This window comes from Erithacus rubecula (assembly GCF_903797595.1).
Source record: "Erithacus rubecula genome assembly, chromosome: 15".
NCBI lineage: Eukaryota > Metazoa > Chordata > Aves > Passeriformes > Muscicapidae > Erithacus > Erithacus rubecula.
In genome coordinates this window covers 15,586,638-15,610,693 of record NC_136667.1, presented here as the reverse complement: position 1 = coordinate 15,610,693, position 24,056 = coordinate 15,586,638, and the positions used below count along the sequence as shown (strand labels likewise).

Genomic DNA, 24,056 nt, shown 5'->3' with positions numbered 1-24,056 from the left:
ACTGAATTAATCTTCATTTGCATTAAACCATTCTGAAGCACTGTCATCCCGTGGGAGAGAGAGGGATTGAGATTTCCTTTGGCTCAGTACCTGGGGTGGAGGGGCAGACACAGATCCCTGCTGGGAATGGGATGGGAAGCAAAGGGAATTGGATGGGAAGCAAAGGGAATGGAATGGTAAGCAAAGGAATGGGATGTAAAGCAAAGCACTAGGATGCAAAACTATGCACTTCCCAGCTCCAGCACCACCCAGAGCACTGCCTGCAGGCAACCAGGACAGGAGCCAGCCAGAAACAAGAGAGGCAGACAGCATGTGGAGAAAATGAGTTTCCAAGCCTGCAAAGCCAAATTTAATTTGTTCATTAAAAAAAAACAAAAACAAAACAAAACAAAAAAAACCAACCAAAAACAAAAAAAGCCACAAAAAAAGAGCAAACAAAATAAGTCCCAAAGCCAACCAAAAAATGCAGCCCTCCAAGGAAGGAGAAACCTGCAGGTCTAACCAAGGCAGTGCCCTTATTGATCAACAAGTGGGAATAGTGGTCCTAGTCACAAGCAGCCTGGTATTGATAGAGCTGAGTTAATACTGCTTAAGGGGAAAGAAGGAAAGGTCAAGTAGAAGTGAAAAATTGACTGCTGCCTCACTAGGCCCAAGTACCTGTATTATGAAATAAAAACTTGGCAGTGCACCACAAGTAAACCAAGGAACATAAATTATGTAAATTCATCTCCCATCTTTCTGCATTAAAGGAAGTAGGGTGAGACCCAAAGTGCATGATAAAGAGGGGAGATTAAAAGGAAATGCATATAATCTTAGAGGTTATAGTATGAATAGATTGGGTCATAAATTAATTTCAGTATGAGGACTGTTAAAATCATCTAGCATAACCCTGGCCAGAAAATTTCCTACAGACCTTTGAGCAAGAAAGTACCCTCCAGAAGGACACTGAGATCTTACTTAAAAGCAGGGCATAATAGAAAAATCACTTTATCATTAATAAACTAATAAAAAAGTCATTTATTTTATCCAGTATAAATGTATTTTGTTTTACTTCACAGAGAGATTGGTTACCAAGCAAGAGACTTTGAATGAAAAGGTGTCCTTTCCTCATGAGGCCTGGAAAATCTAGGAAACCATTATGAGTGAAAGATCAAGCCATGAATAATTTCAGACTGGCATGACACAATTAGATGTAGGAAGAGCATCCTTGTGAAAATTTGCTTCTTTCCATGTTGGCACATTGCAGGTCAGAGATGAACCTTTACCTGGGCATCTCACTGGGAATCTGATGTTTGGCCAATTTTTAGAGCAGTGAGGTTATCCCAGTAAGTTTGCTTCTGTGCAAAACTCAGAGTTTTCATCTTAAAGTTGTTGCTGTCCTAACAAAACACAGGCATTTCCCAAGGGAGCAGAGCCCTGAGGAGCTGTAGCAGCAAGGATGTGCTGTGAGAATGAGGAGGAGGATGGGCTGGTGGGCATGAGACAGGCCAGAGGTGTGTGCTGGGAGGGCAGCCAGGGCTTATCCAGGTTGACAACTTGTTCCCCATCAGTGCTCAACTCATCTCCTGATTAGCAGCTGGGAAAGAGGGTTCTGCACCTTGTGGCCACAGCCAGAGGAACAGCACTGCTTCTGCCCCTGCTGCCTCCCTCCCTGCCTTCCAGCTGCTCACTGAAGTCTCTGCCCTAGTCCACCACTGGCTTTAGAAAACTTAGACAGATTCTTGCTCTTCCAGGTTCTGCCTTTTTGTTGGGTTTGGTTGAGATTGAGCAGCGAGTTGAAAGAACTGCAGGGAGATACACAGGGAAGTCACAATAGCACCAGCCCTCAGGCACCAGGCCAGTCCTGACCTCAGGCTCCAGCCCTCACTGCCTCTGCAGGATGTTTCTAAGGGAAAAGCATGTTTTCTAAGGGATGTTTCCCATGTGCCTGAAGCCGTGGGTGTCACAAGGAAACTCAAAGCACAGACTGCAGTTCTTCAGTGTTGTTCTTATTTAGAGCAGCTCCCCACAAAGCTGCCCTGAATGTGCCACCTAAAACCCTCAGCACATGAGTTGGAAATGTTCTGTGCACCTGTTCACAGTCAATATTTGCTCAGCTTGCCCGTGCCTGGCTGTCTCCACATGATCTCGTTTGCCTTGCCCACATGGGGCAGGGTGACCAAGGCTGCCAGTGCCTAAAAATAACCCCTCCATTAGCTGCCACCCCAATACCTCCTCTTTGTGGAATCATTTCCCAATGGAACAGGGCTGCTGCAATCAGGGTGCCTCTGCTTCTTGGCTCCATAAATCACTTTGAGATTTCAGGGGGATGTGGTAGCAGGGTAGGCACCTCAAAGACAGCTGAGCTGTTGCAATCTCAGCAAAACTACCCAGTGGAGTGGAAGAGAGAGACTCAGTCTTGTAACCCCATGTGGGAAAGGCTCAGATCTTGTGCCAGAATTCTGTTAGTGAGCAGCAAAGAAGCCACCAAGGCCAAGGGAGATGCACAGGCTGACTGCAGCAGCTTTGCTCACAGTCAGTGTCAGTGTAAACAGCTCATAATCCATGAGCAGGACACAGACCCATGGCACTCCCCAGGCCAGGGGGAGATCACACATCCACAGCATGGGTGGATGGCTTCAAACTGCACCTCAAGTGATTTAATCCCTAACAACAATATTATATGCTTGATAATTGAAGAATACTCACAGCTGTTAGTATATCAGAGTAATCTTTTCTAAGCTGTAATGTTAACCAGGTTTAAGATTCCTCCTGTTCAGAGCAGAGTGCCACAGTTAACCCCATGCATTTATTGCTGCAAGCCAATCTGAAGGCTGGACTTGCTTGGAGACTTGATGGGGAGCTCTCAGCACCCTGGTGTTGCATTTGTAGTCAAGAAACATCAGTCAGGATTGTTGTATCTCTACTTCACCCTTCAGGAGGACTGATCCAGGGGCTGCCTCTGCCAGCAAGAACCTGCAGTCCCATCTCTGGGTAGGTGGGAGCATCCTGAGGCAGAGGTAGCTGAGCAGAGATGGAATAAGGTCTCAGAGGTGCTGCCCTGGGGGCTGCACAGTGAGCTCTGGCAGGGAGGCAGTGAAGGTTCACAGCCCTGTGCCACTCTGCCCTGCTGGGATTCACACATGGTGGAAACTATCCCCTGGTTTGCCTTTTGGAAAGGGATTCTCAGCCCACCTTGGCCTCATAGTTTAATCTCCTGACAGTGGGTGTTCATTGCCTCCCTCTCTTGCTGCTGACACTCCAAACCCTGCAGAACAGAGCAGGGAAAATGCACAAATGTGTCCTTATTCAACAGATGGCTGGAAAAACCCAGGAGGGCTTAGCCCTGTGAAGAAGCCACTTGTTTTAAGGATGCTTCATACACAGAACACATGGTTTCCTTTCATCACTTATGTCAAGACTGGAGCTGGGCTAAGAGGTGTCACCCCCCTCACCACTGCATGCCTGCCTCCTTTGAGCTAAGTTGAGAATCTCTTCACTCCTCTCTCTCTGGTTTGATACTTCCCCTTTGATCTGTGTCATCTCAGGTTTATTTTCCAGGATTCAGAAAGAGCCTTGTCAAGCAGGCAGGGGCAGAGCCTCTCAGCAGAGGATGTTCGCTGATCAAGCTACTTCTCTTCTACATCAAGTTAATTCTTTATCTTCCTGCACAGCAGCCAGAGAACTTCTTTACCCTGGCCCTGGGAGAAATCTGCCCCTGCCAGGGCATGGCATGGCTTGGGGATCACGTGCAGCTCTGCCTAGGGCTGATGGCTTCACACCCAAGTTTGTTGCATTTTATGGTCCAAAGCATGTCACTCTTAAGGTGTGTCTTCCTTTGCCAGAATTGGTTTGGTGGCTTACAGCAGCAAATATTAAGCAGAGCACAAAACTGGCCAGTGGGTACCAGGAACCTCTTGTGGTTATAAAAGAAGAAAACCAAAATAGCTTTAATGCTTTTCACACTGTGTAGGCTTAAGTGATTTTTAAAACAGCCTTGGCATTCTCTGAATGTGGTAAATGAATTCTTCTGAGTCCTGGAGGGTTCTCAGTGTGCAAGAGGCTGAGTGTGGCAGGACAGGCAGCCTGAGACAGCAGCAGTTCAGCATCCCCCAGTTGGCTCAGATATCCCCTGTACTGGGAACAAAGGTCCTTTAGGTAGAGGTGCTTTATACAAGGGGGAGGTGAGGGCAGGAGCTGCCTTTGCCATAACTATTGAAGGCACTTGTCAATTTGTTCCATCTCATGGGTCTGTCCTGGGCAGTGCTGGGGGCTCAGATGGAGCATGGACCTCTCAAGTGAGCTGTGCTGACACAGGCTGCTCTGCCCAGCCTGGTCCCAGCAGTGCACAGGACCTCACTGGCTGGGTAAGAGTGGATCCCACCCCAGCAGCTTCCCTGGGTTAGCTAATCTTCTCCTTGGGACAATCTGGGAACTGGGAGTTGCACTGTCTGCTGCTAGATTGTGCTGTGAGGTTATGTGTGTCACACAGATCATGTCTGAGTTTTCTCTCTCTTTAAAGCAAAGATCTTTTTTAGCATGCAAATAAATGCTCTCCTAAAAGGGAAAGCACCATCTGCTCCTGAGCACTAATTTAATTTTCCAAGGGGTTAGATTTAAATAAGATCCACAATCTCAGAGTGGTAGCTGAGGGAACCTGTAGTGGGATTTGGCCCCTTTGGCATCTTGCTGGAAGCAAATATTTTAATTTATGGGAGGGAAACATGGCAATGAAAGAGGGGTTCTGGCAGCTGGAGACCCCTCAAACTCCCTGCACTCCTCCCAAGGGCCTGATGGTTGAACAGGTACTTGCAGGTGGGCTCAGAGCACTGACATGGAGCCAGAGGATCAGAAGGACATTGTTGTGGCTCCCTCATCCATGTGCAGTCAGCAAGCAGGAATCACAGCTGCATCCAGACACTTTTCTGAGCATGGCCATTTGTTGGGTGAGCTGAGCAAGGCTGTGCACCCAGCTGAGCTTTCATGTGGCAGTGCTGGGATCAGCAGCAGCTCTCCAGTTCCTCCAGTGCAGGCCCAGCACAGCTCTGTGGAGCTCTGCCCATCAGCTGAGCCCTCCTGCACTTTGCTCTTGCCTTGCAGCCGCTGGTGTTGCTGATGGAGTGGCCTGAGGCCACCAACTTTGCCTGCCTCATCGCGGGCTACTGCCGTCTGCTGGTGGACTCCAAGAAGATGATCCTGTCCAGGGCCCCCAGCCAGCCACCCCCACCTCAGATTATCAAGGCAGGTACGTTTCAGCCTCTGCTTTCTGTGCCAGCCCCTTCCCCAGCCTCCCTCCCCTCCCTCTGCTCAGCACTCTGCAGCAGGAGGAAGCTGAAGGCTTTCTCTGGCATCTCCCCTCTGCTCCCATTCACCTTGAGAATTAGCAGACTCCCTCTTTAACCAGAGAGCAAGACAGGTCCTCATTTTGGGTCAGCCAAAATGACTTGTGGTATCAGCTCAGGCTCCAAACACTCACCATGAGTGGTCATGGCAGCTCCTGGAGCAGCTCCAGCAGGTGCTGTTTGACCTGCAAAGCTGCCAGCCCCATGCTGGGCCCTCCCAGAGCAGCTGTGCACTGCTGCAGGGGTGCAGCACACATCCCCTGGCTGGCATCCTGCTCTGGAGCCCCACCTGAGTGTGTGAGCTCAGGGCACTGCATTCCTGCTGCCTCCAGCCTGGGGGCTGAGCAGGGCAGCCCTGCTCTGCTGATTTCCTAAACCAGGAAGGCAACTTTGCTATCCCAGCTCTTCAGGGAGCAGAAGGCTGGTCTGGACACAGCAGGAGCTTCCATCCCAACAGGCACCAATGCTGTCCCTTGAGGATGGATTACAGGTGTGAGTCACCCTCTGAAAAGACAAATGATTGTTAACAGTGATTTCAAACAAGAGCCAACCATACATGCTGCTGTTCCATACAGGTGTTCTCATCCAGTAATTTTTGTATAGGGAAATATAAAATACGGGTTCAGTGGGAAGAGATGGGCAAAATACCAACCCAGCTGCCTGTGGAAGGTCACTCCCAGACCTCCCAAGTGACACTGCAGCTCCAGAGAGCTGAGACAAGTCCTCAGCTCAGCTGCCAGTGTCAAAACTCCCTTCTCAAGATGGGCCTGACTTGGGGAAGTAGGAGGAGTTCAGAGAGCTCACAGGGTCCTTGGGAAAGCACTTGGTGCCTTTGAGGAAGGCACCTGAACATGGATTTGGCACATGTGGGAGGACACACTCACAAGAGGGATCAGGAATGCACCTGCAGCAACCTCAGTGAATCCAGAAAAGGCCTGGCAGGTGATTTTGGTGTAAGTATAAGCAGCTTTTTTTCCTCTTTTCCCCTGTGTCTCTGACTGATAGCTGTCACTTGGTTGCCCTATGGAAATTGTATTTAATGTCTTTAATCACATTTTGCTGTGAGCAGAGGGTGTTTTCAGCTGAACTGGTTTAAGTGTCATCAGAGTGGTCCTTCCCTGGCTTATGCCACCCTGACGTGGGCTACAGGGATACATGGGGCATGTGGGGAGTCACAGAAGTGGAGATCATCCCACACCCAAGGGCTTGGAAGGAGGCTGGCAGCACCAACAGTTCCTGCCCTCTCAGGGAATGTGCCAGTGGTGTTTTTCCATACTCTGGCTACTGTGACAATAGCCAGAATTTTTTTCTGGGGTTTTGCGTCAGGGCCATGTCCAATCCCCTACCAGAAAGGGTTGCAGATCTTGCCCTGTTCTTGACAGTGTCAGGGAACCAATGTAAGTAACTCTGCAGGGGCAGTGTGAGTGTGAGAGGGAGTCACAGTGTGGGAAGGACAGTGATGGATCTGTGCCAGCCCCTCTCTGTTTGCCTGGTCTGCCCTCCTGGGTGCAGTGAAAACTTCTGTGACCAGTGGAGTGGAGCAGTTTCCTTGCAGACCCAGTGCACTCAGCCTAGTCCTTGAGGAGGAGTGAATTTAGAGAGTGTTGGGGGAACAGTGTGCTGACAGTTCTGGTCTCCACAGGGCTGCAGGCTGAGCTGTCAGAGCTGGGAGGATCACAGGGAGCAGCGACTGCTGATCATTAGCACATCCTTGCAGGAGAAAGCCCCACTGGGATGAATTAAGTTAGCCCAGACTTCCCAGGCTGCAGGCAGACTGTGCCAGAATCTTAAATATAAAATCAAGCCTTAGCCCATGTTTTTACCTAGAAGAGGAGCACATCCATCTTCCCTGAGGCCCATTAGAGCCTCCTGCTGAGCAGCAGACATTTTTAGAAATGCGCACGCTGTCCGAATGTTGTCACTTAGATCCATCTCTCTGCATTTCCCTGCGGAGCCATGTGCCAGAGCCTTGCCCTCCATTGTGCCATGCTGGAGCTACACAGGTGATTCACCTCCCTGTCCCTCCTTCTCCCCCCTCTCACCAGCAGCCATCAGCAGCCAGGCAGCTCTCTGCCCTTAGTAGCTCTCTCAGGTCCTTGTTTAGGAAGTTTTCTCCTTCCTGAGCATGCAGCAGCTGGATTGTGGATTGTAGGGGTTTGGCTCCATTCAGCAGCAGGCTTTGGCTTGGCATGGGCAGCCAGCAAACCTCTGCCACCCTGCTACAGCCCACACATCCCCAGCACTGCCAGCCTTGTGCTGCCTCACACAGCTGTCATTTCTGAGCGCTGCCATGGCCAGGCATTAAAGGGATTTTGTTTTTATTGGGATTTTAGCATTGCAGGTGATGAACAGTATAATACAAACATGTGTTTGGGGAGACAAATTGTCCAATTTGTTGAGCTAATGAATTTAATTAGGATTTGTTTGATTTAATTTATCCTTGGTAAGGCAGAACCTGCTTTCCCCGGCAGGTGCTCTCAGCCCAGCTGCACAATCCAACCTGCAATGCAGGCAGATGCCCCTCCTGAGGGATGCACCACTGGTCAGACATTCAAGCAGTATTTCAGCCACTTTCCCTGCACAGGGGAACAAGGGGAGGCTGTCACTGGGAGATATTTAACAGCAAGAGCAAGGGGCTCTGTTATAGCCAGCCTGATCGAGAGCTGTAGCCAGATGGAAATAACATGGATGATGGGCAGTGAGGGACAAGGGGCTGGGGGGGGTGTCTGTCACTTGAACACAGCCAAAATACAGTGGATGTGTCTCCAAAAGGCAATAATACTCCACTTTTAGTAGTCCCCTAATGAACACTGCTTGATGTGGCCAACGTTACCCAAAAATGGCAACAATTCCTTCTTGCCATATAACACTGAGCTGTAGCAGGCTGAGGCTGGAGGTCCTTGGAGCAGCCAGGTGGCTCCTGCTGCCCTCTGGATACAGCTGGTTATCAGTGATGCAGCACCCACATCCCTGTGTCTCAGTGCTCTGTGCTGACCAGCTCTCCTCTGGGCTCAGCTCTGCCCCAGCAGAGGGATCAAGCTCAGGGCCAGGAGTTTCATGTCTTCATCAAGGACACAGTGGATTGAGAGCACCCTCAGCAAGTTTGCAGATGACACCAAGCTGAGTTGTTCAGTTGAAATGCCTGAGGGACAGAGTGACATCCAGAGGGACCTGGACAAGCTTGAGCAGTGGCCCATGGGAATCCCATGAGGTTCAACAAAGCCAAGTACAAGGTGCTGCACCTGGGGCAGGAAAACCCCAGTATTGATCCAGGATGGGGGATGAACAGATGGAGAGCAGCCCTGCAGAGAAGGACTTGGGGATGTGGGGGAGGAGAGGCTGGACATGACCCAGCCATGTGCACTCACAGCCCAGAAAGCCAAGTGTGTCCTGGGCTGCAGCAAAAGCCCTGAGGGCAGCAGGGGAGGGAGGGGATTCTGCCCCTCTGCTCCACTCTGGTCAGAGCCCAGCTGCAGTGCTGCCTCCAGCTCTGGGGTCCCCAGCACAGGAAGGACATGGACCTGCTGGAGCAAGTCCAGAGCAGGCCATGAAAACGATCAGAGGAATAGAACACCTCTCCTAGTTGAGAGAGTTGGAGGTTTTAGTCTTGAGAAGGCTCCAGGGAGGCTTTTTAATAAGGCTTTAATAGTAGCTGTAGGACAAGGACTGGTTTTAAACTGAAAGAGAGTAGATTCAGATTAGATGCAAGGAGGAAGAGTTTTATAATGAGGTGGTGAGGTGTAGGCACAGGTTCCCAACCCTGGAAATGTTCAAGGTTTCCTTGAATGTTGGACATGGCTCTGAGCAACCTGATCTAGTTGAAGGTGTCCCTGCTCATTGCAGGGGGATTGGGCCAGATCCCATTTAAATGTCCCTTCCAACTCCTTCTGTGGTGCAGGACATTTCTTCTATCCTGGTTCCTGGCAGACAGGCCCAGCGTTTTCCAAAGCACCAGTCAGGTGCCTGACTGTGCTGCAGGGAATGTGGTGTCCCCGTGCAGTGCTGAGGGCTGGAGGGCAGAGAGCACACACACAGACAGCTGCTTCTCCAGGGTGAGCAGGAGCTTCCCCACGCTGCTCTCCCTTCATCCTGTTGCTGCTGCTAATGTGCCTGTTGTGGTTTTGGTTTAGATTACATCAACTCACATAACTTCCAGCGGCCTGCCACAGCAGGGCACGTGGGAAAGAAGGAGAATGGGCTGGTGGGTGGCTCTGCCACTGTCCCCGGAGCAGCCGGGGCTTCTGCCACCAGGGCTTCGGACTCGGAGCTCATCCGCTTCTGCTACCTGCACATGCGAGAGCAGAGGAAGGAAAAAGAGAGCGGGACGGATATCAATGAAAACCTGATTTTTTTTGAGGAAACTCGTCCCAGGACCAAATCCGACCCCACTTCCAAAAGCTCTGGCCAAGGCTACAACGGGGCAGCCAAGGAGTGCGAGCCGGCTGGCCTTGAGCAGGACAGGCAGGGCAGCAGGGCCAGGGCGCACACCATAGACACCCACCTGCGCAGCGACGCCGCCCACTCCTACTGCCAGTCCTGCCAGGCCAGGATCAGGAGCCGGCTGGCCGCGGGCACGGGCGGCAAGCCCGGCACCCGCGACAACATGGTGGACTTGATGTCGCTTCCCCCTCCTGGGAACGACGAGGAAGAGGACGAGACAACGTCGCTGCTGCCCGCCATCGCCGCCCCCCCTCCCGGCTTCCGAGACAACAGCTCCGACGAGGACGACCCCAAGCGCCGGGCGGCGCAGAGCCAGGAGCAGGGCCGGCAGCTGCGCGGGCTCCTCTACGACGAGATCCCGGTCACGCTCATCGACACCGTGCAGCCCCGCACCGTCCGCGACCACGCCCAGGAGCTGGACGATGCCCTGGTGTCCACCCTGCAGGCGCTGGAAGCCCTGGCTGCTTCAGAGGATTGTCCACACCCCCCGCCACAGCAGACAGCAGGTATTTTAGTGGCTGTGACTCCCTTTTTTCCCCGTAGCCTTTCTTTCCTACTGTACATCCCTCCCTTTAGTCTCCTCCCATCCTATAAGTGACTGTGAAGCAGTTTCTAGTAAAAGCTGAGTTGTGGCAGCAGGCTGTAGCAGGAGCAGCCAAGTGGCTGCTCAGAAGATGTCTGTGAAGCTGAGGTGGGACTCCTCTCCCTGGCAGTGGCTGAAGGAGTCTCTGGGTTGTCCCATACCTGCCACATGCCACGATGCTGGGGCGAGTCACTAACAATCCAGTACTGTGAGCATGAGTTCCTCCCCACTGTAACCCCACTCAGCTGGGGCCTTTGGCCATCGGTCTTTGCAGGTTCCCACCCAGGTTTTGCAGTGTGTGAGCCCTTCACAGGGCAAACCTGCTGCCAGATGGGTGACTCTGGGACCAGCCTGCTGGCAGCACAGTCCTTTGTCCCTCTTCCCACCTTGGTTGCCCTACTCACTGTGGTAGAGTACCTGTTGCCCAATGTTCCTTCTTGTGCCAAACACATCCCTATAGCTCTGCTACCACCAACAACGGAAAGTTTCACAGGATGTTTTCCTGGGCCAGAAGCTCTTGCTGAATGGAGCTATCAAGCCAGCTCAATGCTGACAAGTCATCTCCCTTAGAAGCCTTATCTCTTAGTTGTGAGAAGTCACAGAAGTTTCTCCAATGTGCCCTGCATTCCTGGGACCCTTCTGCAGCAAGGAGTTCCCCTCTCCTCCACACAGCGCTGTGGTGTGAGGGTTGTTGTGGGGTTTTCTTTGTGTCCCTCCTCAGGTCTTATTGTCCTGGCTGCCATCACTCCTGAGTCATCCTTGGACTCTGGCCACGAAACAAACTCCTCAGAGCTGACCGATGTCTCGGAGATGGTCTCTGCTATGAAGCAGCATCAGAACGCAGCTTACTTCCTCACTCAACACATCAACAAAGAAAACCTCCTGGCCAGGAAGGACTTGCCTTTCCGAATCCAGAGCTGTGCTGCCCAGGCTGTCCTCACCTCACCCTACCCCCTGAGCCGCCAGGACCCGAGCCCTTCACTGAAGCCAGCCTTCTCTACCCAAAGTCCCAGCCTTACCAACTGCAAGAGCAAGCAGGAGCAGCAGCACGGGGAGCAGAGCTGCACCTCTGCTGCCCAGCCAGGGCTGACCCCCCAGCTTAGTGAGCAGAGCAAGGGGGCTTCAGTGCCAAGCTCTGAGTGCAAAGGTCACACAAAAGCTGCCTTTGAGGTATCTCTGCATGCCACAGCAGCCCCGAGCAGGGAGCAGGCACAGGATGTACAAGAGAAGATGCCCAAAGAGGTGCAGCCGAGCTCCAAGCTCCTCCTGGATCACAAAAGCAGTGTAACTCCAGCCATGGTTTCAGCTGCTCTGCAGCAGGTGGCAAATGCAAAAGCCTCAGCTCCCCAAGTGGTATCAGCCTTAAAAGAAGACCAGAACGTGAATGGTACCAGCAGCTGCGCACCAGCCAGCATCAAGCCTTTGACACTTAAAGGAGGTCCACAAACTGCAGAAACATTATGCAACTGTCAGCAGCAGCAGCAGCTCTCTCCACAGCAGCACTGTGAAGTTTCTCCAAGTCCTAAGGAAGCTCCTGGCAGTCAGGCTGAAGCTTTCCACCTTGCCTCAGCAGGTGAGGAAATGATGTCCAGTAAGACTTTTGCCTCTAAAAGCTACCAGCAAAAAGTGAGCAGAGATGCTGCAGGAAAAGCTGCAAGCGGAGAGACAGGTCAGAAGGCAGGTGGGGAAGCCACAAGCCTCGTCTTGCAGAAACATACAGCTCCTTCAAATCAAGGACAGAAAATACAACAGGAAAGCTCAGCCAAAATCTTAAAAGCTGAGAGCAGCAACGTGCACTCTCCATCACCTGGTAGCACTTTCAGGAGCACCAGTGAGGAAGCCAAAGGGCCAATCCAGCTGGTGCCCAGATCCGACAGCCTGCAGATTAGCACTGTGCCTTCCAAAAAAGTAGAAAAAGCCCTGGAGGTAACCCAACAAGATGCTGATGTCCCAGCTAAACCCAAAGCCCCCAAAGCTCCCTTCAGGCTTAGGAACCTGTTCTCTGCAACATTTCCCACGCGGCTGAAGAAGGAGACAGACGAGCGGCAGGCCCAGCTGCAGAAGGTGAAGCAGTACGAGCTGGAATTCCTTGAGGAGCTGCTCAAGCCAAAGAGCAAAGGTGACCTCCCACCACAGGAGTATCTGCACCCACCTGCCCCTGGGCGCTGCAGCTGCCAGCTGAGGAGCAGTCCCGTGCAAAAAGTGCCAGGCATGTCCAGGGAGCAGAGGCGTAGCTGTGACTGCAAGCGGATTTGCAGGGGAATGAGGCCACCCCCCAACCAGCTGGTGGTACCAGAGCTGGAGAGGCGAGGCAGGGATAAAGCTGCAGATGACCAGAAGCAGGTAGAAGCCATTAGGCTGACAAGCATGAGCAGCCCGTCCAAAGGCAAACGGATCCGATCCACAAGTTTAGAGTCCAGAGACAACCGGTCAGATCCAGAGAACGACATGTCCTGTTTGGCAACGTGCACCTCCCGAGGGGAGTGCATGGGGGCACCCCACTACAGGAAGCTGCTGCGTCGCTACAGTGTCAGTGAACTAGATAAGACTGATAGGACATCCTTGTCCTCTGATGTCTACCAGAACATCTACACAACCAAGCAGAAAGGCCCCCAGAAAGAGCCTGAGCCCAGCATCCTCTGTCCCGTTCTGAAGAGCAAAATCCAGGAAGCCTCTGGGGTGGCTGATCCCTCCTACGTCCAGATCGCACAGGACAAAAAGAACCAGAAGGGCCCAGCAGTGTTCTCTGTGCAGGAGGAGATGTATCCCAGTCCTGCTGAGCTGCGGGATGAAGACATGGAGGATGAGAAGTGCTGCTCCATCCGCTACTGCTTTTACTACAGAAAATGCGACGGTGCAGACGACGGCAGCGAGAAGGATGAGCTGTCCTATTCCATCCCCATGCAGATACTCCCGGGAATGAAGCTGGACAATCAGATGGTCCCAGTCATGAGCAGGACTCTTCAGGTCCTGGACGCAACAGCCTGCAGCAGTCCCAACGAGAGCCAGACCCAGGAAATAGATTTAAGGACCTCCAGTTTTGAGGGAAGCTTGGCAAAGATCAACACCCTTCGAGGCCACGCCTACAGCTTTCCCAACGGGTTCCTGCAGGTGCAGCTGGACACCAACGAGCTGCTGACCATCCTGCGGCAGTGCGTGCTGAGCCCGGAGGTGCGGGACTGCAAAGCCTACGTCTCCCAGCTGGCTGAGTACAAGCAGGAGCTGGCCCTCAAGTTCAAGGAGCTGCGGGCGTCGTGCCGCCGCGTGGCCGCCGTCGACAAGAGCCCCAGCCACATGCTCTCCGCCATCACGAGCAGCTTCCAGGTGCTGAGCAGCCTCATCGAGACCTTCGTGAGGCTGGTGTACGTGGTGCGCTCCGAGTCCCAGCGCCAGGAGCTGCTGGCCAAGGTGGAGGAGGTGGTGAGGAACTACACCTTTCTCCTGAAGGCGGCCGAGGAGTCCACAGCCAGAACGCTGAGCCACCAGCAGGCCGTGGAGCAGCTCGCCCGCCAGTCAGCCACGGTGGCCACGGTGGTGAGCACCCTGACACGCTCCCTAAAGACACTGATCAACAAGTAAAGCCAGCTGTGCAGACCAACAGGCCGGCTGTGCTCGCAGTCTCACAGCTCTGGTGAGGATGTGGCTGCAGGCCCAGGCTCCCGGGGTCTGTGGCAGCCAGGACACTCTCTGATCTCTGCAGAGCTGATGGCTGGGTTGGTGACGGGTTGGAAGGGTGAATCCGTGCCCTGTCACAAGCTGTGCCATTTCAGCTGGGCAGTGGGGCTTGAGCAGCTTCTCTGCTTGTTCCCCCATGCTGGCTTGTTGGTGACAGTACTTGGGAGGTACAGGCACCCCATCTTCACACCAGTTTGGTTCCGTGGGGTGCTGGGCTTCTCTGCAGAGACCTTTGTCACAGTTTGTGGTGGGCCAGTGAGCTGTCAGGAGCTGAGCTGGGATCTGCTGGCTTCACTTGGGCAGTCTGGAGCCAAACCAGTGTCTTGCCACGTAAACAAAGCTTCTGCCTCCAGCATCTTCCTGGGCCACAAACACAACTAATTAGCAGCAGAAAGGATCTCTGGGGTGCAAGTCCCTGCTGCTGTGCTAGGGCTTGGGAAGTAGTCCTGGTATGGGCAGGTTGCCATAATCGTAGGGTAGAGCTAGGGCACCCTGCTGGGCTCTACTCTCAGAGCTTAGGCCCCAGTGCTCTAGTCCTGAGTGCCAAAGGCAAGGGCTTCATGCCTGCAGGTGGGGAGGACCCAGGGAGCTACAGCCCTGTCAGTGCTGAGAAGGTCATGGAGCAGAGGATCTGCCACCACATGGCACATCCAGGACAAGGGGATCAGGCCCAGCCAGCACAGGGAACAGGCAGGTGCTGCTTCACCAGCCTGCTCTCCTTCTATGACAGGGTCACTCTGGGTGGAGCAAAGGCTGTGGATGATGTCTGCCTGGATTTTAGTAAAGCCTTTGACACTGTGTTCCTCAGCACCCTCCTGGAGAAACTGGATGGATAGAGGGGCCCCAGAGAGAGGTGGGGAATGGAGTTAAATCCAGCTGGGGGCATCGCCAGTGGTGTTCCCCAGGGCTCAGTGCTGGGGCCTGTCCTGTTGAGTATCTTTTGAGGACACCCTCAGTCAGTCTGCAGATGACACCAGTTTGGGTGGGAGTGTTGATCTGCTGGAGGGCAGGAAGGCTCTGCAGAGGGATCTGGGCAGGCTAGGTCTGTGGGCTGAGCCAATTGTGTGAGGGTCAGCCAGGTCCTGCCCTGGGGTCACAAGAACCCCTGCAGCTCCAGGCTGGGGCAGAGGGGCTGGAAAGTGCCTGAAGGGAAAGGCCCTGGGGGTGCTGGTCAACAGCAGCAGAACGTGAGCCAGGTGTGCCCAGGTGGGCAGGAGGCCACTGGCACCTGGCCTGTCCCAGCCATGGAGTGAGAGCAGGGCCAGGACAGTGACATGCCCCTGACTGGGCACTGGTGAGGCCACTCCTCAAATCCCGTGTCCAGCTCTGGGCCCCTCATGACAAGAAAGACACTGAGGGGCTGGAGCATGTCCAGAGAAGGGAACAGAGCTGGGAAGGGTCTGGAGCACAAGGCAGATGAGGAGCAGCTGAGGGAGCTGGATGGGCTCAGCCTGGAGAAAAGGAGGCTCAGGGGGGACCTTCTGGCTCTGCACAGCTCCTGACAGGAGGCAGCAGCCAGGTGGGGATCGGTCTCTTCCCCCAGGTAACAAGTGACAGGATGAGAGGAAAGGTCTTCAAGGTGTCCTGGGGAAGGTTTAGATTGGATGTGAGAAAGATTTCTTCACTGATGGTGGCCAGGTTCTGGAACAGGCTGCCTAGGGAAGTGGTGGAGTCACCATCCCTGGAGGTGTTTAAAAGACATGAAGTTGTGGCATTTGGGGACATGATTTAGTGGTGGAATGGTTGGACTCAATAATCTTAGAGGTCTTTTCCAACCAGAACATTTCTGTGTTCCTCTTCTGGATGGTTGAATCCATGCTAGAGATCCTGCAGGGAGCCCAGACTGACTGATCTTTGAGCACTGCAAGCCAGAAGATGAGCTAGCAGCTGTGAGGAGGCCACTTTCACACCATTCTCCAGAGGTTAGCTTCATGCCCCCAAGGCTCAGCCCAAACCCTCTCCTCTTTCTTTTCACTGTGACCATCAGAGAGGAGCCCCAGATCAGCTTTGACTGTGAGCCAGGCAGGGGCTGTCCTTGCCAGGGTGTTGAGGTTATTTTTCTGTCTTCACCTGATTGCCATAAGAAGCATTATTTAGTTCTGTGAGGTGGTTATTTACTTGGAGTTAGGTTTTTTAAATTGTTTTGGCATTGTTGTTTTCACTTCTAGGTGAAGTTGTGTTCCTTCCCACCCCAAGGCTCCTCCCCTCCTCCTGGTCTAGTAATAGACATAATCAATGAGACAGCCTTAACTGGTGTTTCCCTACCATCCAAAACAGAGCAAGGAGAGAAATGCAAGGTCCCACATTGCATTGCCCTCACCCTGCCACCCCCTGCACTCACACCCTGCTGCTGCCTGTCCCCATCACACCCCTCTGGCAGAGGTCACAGCTTTGGGCAGTTGTCCAGCCCAGCCAGCTCACCCCAGCCCCTGGGCACGATCAGGGATCTCGTGTGAGCAGTCACTTCCCATCTCTGTTATTTTTGATAAATATGCACATTGGAAATGTCTTGTTCTTCCATAGGAGCTATGGAAATGCACAAATGTGCTTTTAACATGAGCATCCTTGGAGTGCAATAACCTCCCCTGGCCCATGGCTCTCCTGGACTGGGGCTGTGGCTGCCAGCAAGGCACAGAGGATCCTGCTGTGGGGACAGCCTCCTGATTTCAAGAACCATGTAGCAAATATCCAGCTGAAGAGCCAACTGGGACTTCAGTCCAAGGTGGGCAAGGCCTGTTGCAGTGCTGAAGGCTGACAGGGAGATGTGTTTTCCTTTTCCCTGGGAATTACCTGGTATGAAACTCTGAGTTTCTTCAAAGCTCCCCGTTATGCCTATATCATTCCTCCATAAATCTCTCAGTCTAATACAGAGGAAAAGTTTTTTATTGTCTGTATATAGTATATATAAATAAAAAAATATATAAGTTATATCTATACACAAATTTATGTCTTGTTTTACAAACAAGAAAGATTAAATATATTAATCTTAATATCCAAACTAGCATTTGTGTCTTTTTTGAAGAACTTTGTGGCTATTTTTAGGTGTATGAGACACTGTTGGTAAACACCATCTATTTTTGTTGCTGTAGAAATGCAGGGATCAGAGACAGGTTTAAAATGAACTGTTTGACTTGCCAAGGTCACTTTTGTTTTGTTAGTGGCTGTTTTGGTTTAATTTTCCCCCAGCAGGGGAAGGCAGCAGCAGTCACCCCTTCAGTGCTGGCACTGGTGGCTGTGCTGGGACACCCTCCTGCCCTAAAGCTGGGGAGAAAGGGGTGATTTAGCAAATCCTGCTCTGATCCCTTCCAGGTGAGCCAAGGTGAGCACCCACTGACCAGCTCCAGCCTGTGTTTTCAGCCAAGCCTCTGCCTGGGAAGAGGTGACAGTGTGGCCCTGCCATCAGTCCCTGTGGGATTGTTCTGGTGTGTCTGCAGGGCAGAGCCCAGCAAAGCAGAATGCCAGACCTGGGGAGAATTCTGAGCCAGGCAAACAATTTCCTAGCTGCAGATGCTATCCAATGAACATGGTTTTGCCTGGCACCATGAACTGCTCTCCCTTTATCAGGGAAGAAGGCATTGATGTGTGTTCCTTCTATACACCCCAAAGCCTCCAGGAATTATAAAAGCCAAGTCTAATAAGTATCCAACACAAAAAAAAACCCTAGAGGAACTGGGTCATTCTCTATATGGGGGTAGAATGTGTTGTCTAAAGCAGAGGCAGCAGCACTAGAGACTCACACATTCTCTGTGCCTCCAGGCTCGTTATTTTAATCTGCATCACACCATTCCCTGTGGTGAACTAACGATGACACTGAATGGGACAAAACCCACCTATTTATAAAGCTGGATATGGATCAAAAAACATGGAAAAGCCAAGAGGTTTTCTAACAGCCCCCAGAGCCTGAAAATGTTACTGGCAGCAGGCAGTTTAGATTTCAGACTCGGTGCTTGGTACCATCTAGAGGACAAGAAGCTCACTGTCACAATGTGGTTATTTGGGCAGGGATATTATCCAGGAACAGGCAGATGTCCCTGTGTGAGCAGAGGGGCTGGGCTGGTACATACCCGGAGGATGATGTTGCTCCTCTCTTAGGTGTAGTCCCTGCACTTGTTTGGGACTTGTAAATACTCTCAAAGGAAATGATCCAGGTAAAACGTTCTTGTTAATGGTTCTAAATCACAGCTATTAAAAAAAAAAAAAAAAAAAAATCTCAGTAACACAGCACAGAGAATTAAATGTGGGTTTTCCCCCAAATGTGATTCCCATTTCACTGCCCATCTAGTTTATCTCCCTGCAGACTGCCTGGTTGTCGTTTAGCACCAGTGGTTCTTCACCTCAAAGCCACTGTGCCCCAGGAAGTCAAAGCAAGTTAAAATACTGTGTGATAAACCAATTTTTCTGCATCCCCTCCCATCAGAGCAATTTGCCTGAGAGTGGCAGATTTGTTTGCTGCCCTTCAGCACCTTCTCAGAGCAAAGCCAGCAGTACCTGCCCTGCTCACATTGCCTTCACCGAGTGTTTCACTGTAGCCTCACAGCAGTGCAGATTTCCTCCAGGAACTTCCCAGCTCCAGGAGCATGGCCCAGCCACAGCAAGCACTCCTGGCCATCTGATGTCCCTGCACCCCCAAAGTCTGCTCCTCCCTTAATCTCCTCTGATCTGTGTCTGCTCTCAAGGAGTTCTCACCAAGCCTCTATCAGTGACCATGGATAGGAAAGGAACAAAATTTGGGCCACTGCTTTGGTTTTGGTTGGGGTAGAGTTAATTTCCTTCCCAGCAGCTGCTGTGGGGCTGGGTTTAGTTTTGTGCTGGAAACAGGGTTGAACACACAGGGATGTCTGAGTGTCACTGAGCAGGGATTACACCCAGCCAGGGCCTTTCCTGCTCCTCACCCTCAGCAGTGAGGAGCTGGGGGCACAGCCAGGATCCCAGCTGACCCCAGGGATATCCCAGGGCACGTGGCATCACCCTCAGCACATAAAGCTGGGGGAGAAGGAGGAAGGGAAGACATTCTGAGTGTCTTCCCAAGTCACTTTTACATGTCATGGAGCCCTGCCTTCCTGGAACACCTGCCTGCCATGGGAGGCAGTGGATGAATTCCCTGTTTAGCTTTGTTTGCTTGTGCAGCTTTTGCTTTATCTGTTCAGCTCTGTGGTGTGCTTTGCCAGCTGAGGTTAAACCTCACTACCTGTCAGGGTTTAGAGTGTCAAAGGCAGAGGCTGGAAAATCAGCAGGCCTCAAGCAGCAGTCCCAAGATAGGATTTGTGTCTCCGTGGACTTTGCTGGTCATTGTCAACTGGAGACAACAACTGGGCACCATGGCTGGGAGCACTTTGAACTCTAATCCCCATGGCCCAGCAGTCACATTCTCCTGTCGGGATTCCCATCCTCTCCAAGGTTTGGCACCACTACACAGGACTTGCAGGAGCCCCAGATACAACAGCAGAGAGAGCTGAATAGCTGGGACCCACTGCTGCTTTCATCATGCCCAAGGGAGCTGACAGTCAAATGCAAGTGAATAATGCTTAAATTTTATCCTCATTTAAAGCACAGTGTCTGGATTCCTGTGTGAAATATCCTAACAAATTCCTCACATGGGCCCCACAATGGGGCTGGGCAGGACACCTATGGCTTTCTGTGGATATGGGAGAAATCTGCCAGGGAACACAGTAATCTCAGCCTATTTACAGCACCCAAACATACCCAATATACACAAACACAGTCTGTACACTTGGTGGGAAATTTTTCCAAATGTTTTTGTCATGTTATGTAATTCCATGTCAGGGCACAAGCAGGCACCTCACCCCACTGCAGCTGCTGCACAAGATCCCAGGCCAGCTGAGATGGTGGCCCTTGCACATCCAGAATGGATGGAGGGGAGTTTCTGCAGCTGGAATATTCAAGTTACTAAAAAGCAAACACACCATGCCCTAAGTGGCAGAAATTCCAGTGCTGCCCCTCTAAGCTTTGCTGCCTGTGCCAGGGGCTGGTGAGAAGATGAAAAAGGCTGGGAACAGGTTGACACTTCACAATGCTTTACTAAATCCCACTTTTGAAAAGCACCTTGGAAATACTCCTAAATATAATGAAAATCCACCTCTTCTTAAGGCAAGGCAGCTCATTCCTCATACTTCTACCTGGGCTCCTTAGAAATATCAGGAACACAAATGGAACCAGTTAGGATCCTTTAAAAAACATCTCTAAGTCCCTATTGGTTCCAGTGGAGACTTGACAATACCATTTATTTCCCAGAACTTTCTCCTTTTCCTGACAAACGGTGCACTTTTCTTTGGTGGTCCTTTGGTGTAACTTTGGAAATAGTTACAGTGCTAAGGGTGAGCATTTTTCCTAAACTTTCCCCCTCTCTGCCAGTCTCTCCTTCTACCCTCATGTGTTTCTCACCCTTTTGGCATCAGCTTTCAGCCTCCCTCCCCTTCTTAGCCTCTACTTTTCAGCCTTCCAACCTTTTTGGTATTTTTTTTCCTCAACCTCTACTTTCCTATCCATCCTCCCACCCTTTCTCTACCTCTACTTTACGGGTTTTTTTGACCTCCAACTTTTCCAGGCTCCTACTTCCAGCCACCAAGGCAAAAGGGCGGAGCCCGGTATTATTTCCATCAAGTGCCATTCATTAACAGAACCGGCTGTGACAAGGCAAGAGAAAGAAATAACAACCCTCAGTCTCAGGATTTTTGCATGAAAATGTGCTCTTGATTAGTGGCTGGTGGTAATTGAGTGGCAATTGTATGCAGGAAAGTGCCAAGAGGGGGGACGAGGACTACTTGTCTTGATTGATTTTCGCCATGAAATTTGATGCTGTTAATGTGCTGCTTAAAACTTCCTGGAAAATTCACTCTGAGCTTGTGACAAAGGTATTTCTGATTAATTGCAGCTCCTTAGAATCAGGTAAGTAAAAAAAAAAAAAAAATTTGCTGTTTGCGTGTTTTCAGGTTCTCCTTAGCTGGACGGTAATTTAATTCACAATTTACAGACCTTGATGGAACACAGCACCTCAGGCTATGAACTTGTCCTTCCTGCTTGTCCAGGCCAGCTTGTGCTTGTGTACTGTAAGCCACAGGAAAATGAAATAAAATCCTGTAGATTGAAAGTAAATAATTCAATTTATTACATTTTGCTTTCAGAATGAGGCACACCAGCTGCAGTGAGGTGCTTTAATTCAGAATAAGGGCATCCACGCAAGAGCACTTCGAGATCTGTGATTTTCCTGAGCATCCTTTGACAGAAAACCTGACTCCCAAGCCGGTGTGAGTTTGGTTTTCAATGGATGCAGCCACAGTGTGTCCTTTCCTCCCAAACCAGATAAACTCACTCTGCAGAGCTGCTCCTCCTTGTCCCTGCATGGCAAAGCAAACTGCTCCAGACAAGCCGTGCCTGAGGAACCTCCTGAGCGAGCTTTCGGCTTTGTTTGACTTCGACTTTGGGGCATTAAGAGCTTCTCCTTAAGCAAATCCCTGAGGTTATCCAAGAGCTTTGGGAGTCGTTAGTGGAGGTGGACTTTTGTCCTCGGGAACAAAGCGCTGGCTAATCTACAAAGGCTGAAATACTGAGGGAAGCAGGTGGGTGTGAAAACACACCTGGCCACCAGCTCAGAACGAAAAAAAAAGTAATTGATTTTACACATAACAGTTCCTGGTTTTAGGATTAAGGATTTAATTCCGGTTTTTTTTTTTGTTTTTTTTTTTTTTTGTCAGATTTTTAACTCCTCCAAATGGCATCTCTGTGATGCCAGGAAGAACTTGGTAGGAAAGCTACTTCCAAAATCCTGGGCAAGCAAGCCCAGACAGGCATCATTTGCATGTTTAAATACACCCTCTGCTGCCTTCAGCCTCAGGATCCCAGTGCCTGGCTCACAAATAAAATGAGGGGATGTTGGGGCACAGAAAACTCTCATTCTGTATTCAAAAACAGGGAAGAGAAAACGAAATTTAAAACAAGAGTGAAGCAATACAAAGCCAGACCAAAGGACAAGAGTCAGTCAGCTGCAATGATGTGGATTTGGGGCAAGAATGTGTCTGCTGGAAATTTGGGAGGTATCCACAAATCCCATCACTTCAACCACCAGTAGCCACTCACCAGTGAAGTTTTATTCACAGCTAAGATTAATTTTGTATGATAAGATGAGCAAGATATTAGAAGCAAAGGGTTGCATTATTTCTTCCTCATTCCCTGGATTTGCTGTCTGTCACAACATCTCAAAACTCCTACAGCAGCACCAGAAAATAATCAAAATTACCAATATTAATATTCCAGTTCCATCAATGCAAAGCATGGGAATTGATACCTTTTTGAATACAGAGGAATTCCAAATTTAATGACACTGTATGAAGTGTTATAGAAAACTTCCTCAAAGCATGGCTCTGTAGTCATTAATTTATGGGTTATTGGGAATAATGGCAGCAGCATTTGGGGCCAGAAGAGTTTTAAGAAAATAAAGAAAACATGGCCAGTCTCACCCTCACTTGATTGTAGATTATTTCTGGCTGAATTCTCAAGGACTCGAAGCAAATCAGTATCAAATTCACTGCAGAAGTTCATTGTCTCTCAGAAATTCAGGTAACATGAGTAGGAATTACACAATTGCATGAAAATTCTGAAAAAGCTGTTTCTGGCTTATTTTGTTGAGTTTTGGGGGTTTTTTTTGTCTATTTATATATGTGTGTAAATCTTCCTTCTTCAGTTTGTGTGGAAAATAACAAGCACAGACAGAGAAGAGTCACTGGCCTGGTGCCATCATTACCCTGGACTTGTGTCTGACAGAAACACAGAAATGTGAGCAATTATCAATTCCTGCATTTTCTGTGATGAACCACAGCACCTTTTATTTTGAAGGGGTTTATAATAATGTATACAAGCTAAAATTTGAGTATAATTTCCTTCAAAGAAATTTGAGATAATGAAGTCTGAGAAAAAGGGCAGTAATACATTGGCCTATTAACAACCAGAGTCTGGATCAGAAATTTAGAAAGCAAATAAACCACTATAAAAATCATATGGGTGGGATTCTTAGGGGGGTCTTCTTCATGGCCAGGAGTCAGGACTTTGATTCCCTCCCAGCCAAGGATATTCTCTGATTCAATGATATCCAGGTTTAAAGGTTAACAATCCAGGTTTAAAGGTTAAAAACAGTTAAGCACAATGTTTAATTTCGCTAAAGATAAATTAATGTGCATAATGGAGTCACAAAATAATTAACAGAAGATTGATTTGGTATTAGCTTATAGTTACATATATAATTATATACAAGACAGATACACACATATATATGCATCTATATATATGTACCAATATATCATTTGGTATGGAATTGGGTACAAGATCCCGACTGTAAACATGAATCCCCCTCGGGAATTAATCATGGTGTTAGAATAGCCGCACTGGCTCGCAGCCCTGATGCACAATGCGAACAGCCGCGGCAGGGCAGGGCGGGGTGCGGGCACGGCGGTGCCGCGGCGGGCCCGGTGCCACGGCCGCCAGCCGGTGTCACGGTACCGCCTCACACGCGGCCCGCCGGGTGACGCCAGCTCCGCGCAGCGCCAGCAGCGCGCCGCGGGACGGAGGCGGCGGGCGGGCACGGCGCCATGCTGAGGTAACGGGCGCGGCGGCGGCGCGGGGCCCCGCGCGCGGCGGGAGCGGCGGTGGGAGGCGGGCGGGGGGCGGGCGCGGCGCCGTGAGGCGGCAGCGGGGCCGTCGCCCCCTCAGACCCTCAGCGCGGGGGGCGCCATCATGGCCGCCGGGGGGCGGCTGCTGGCGCCGCGGCCACGTGGGGCAGGGCCGGCCGCGCGCTCCGCTCGCCCCCGCTCTGGCCAATCGCAGCCCAGGCCGCCCCGCAGCGACCAATCGCAGGTCGCCTACTGCCCTGGGCCCCGCCCCCATCGGGGCCGCGCGCACCTTCCCCCGCCCTCATGGTGCGCCGAGCCACGCCCACCAGTGCCGCTACTGTGAGCGGGGCCCCGCCCCTGCGGCCAATGGAAAGTGATTGGGGCGTGTCCTCGGGCGGAGAGGTTATAAAGGGCCGA

At 51.2% G+C, this 24,056-nt stretch overlaps 1 protein-coding gene across 3 annotated transcripts in view; it reads left to right on the top strand.

Moving 5' to 3' along the window:
* FRMPD3 (FERM and PDZ domain containing 3) overlaps window positions 1-13,945 on the top strand; it is a 57,562-nt gene extending 43,617 nt beyond the window's left edge. For all 3 annotated transcript variants that reach the window (XM_079318755.1, XM_079318753.1, XM_079318754.1), the window contains 3 exons: window positions 5,080-5,224; window positions 9,452-10,267; window positions 11,066-13,945. In XM_079318755.1, coding sequence (XP_079174881.1) covers window positions 5,080-5,224; window positions 9,452-10,267; window positions 11,066-13,923 — 3,819 coding nt within the window. In that variant the 3' untranslated portion in view covers window positions 13,924-13,945. The remainder of the gene's footprint in view (window positions 1-5,079; window positions 5,225-9,451; window positions 10,268-11,065) is intronic.
* The last annotated feature ends 10,111 nt before the right edge of the window (window positions 13,946-24,056 follow it).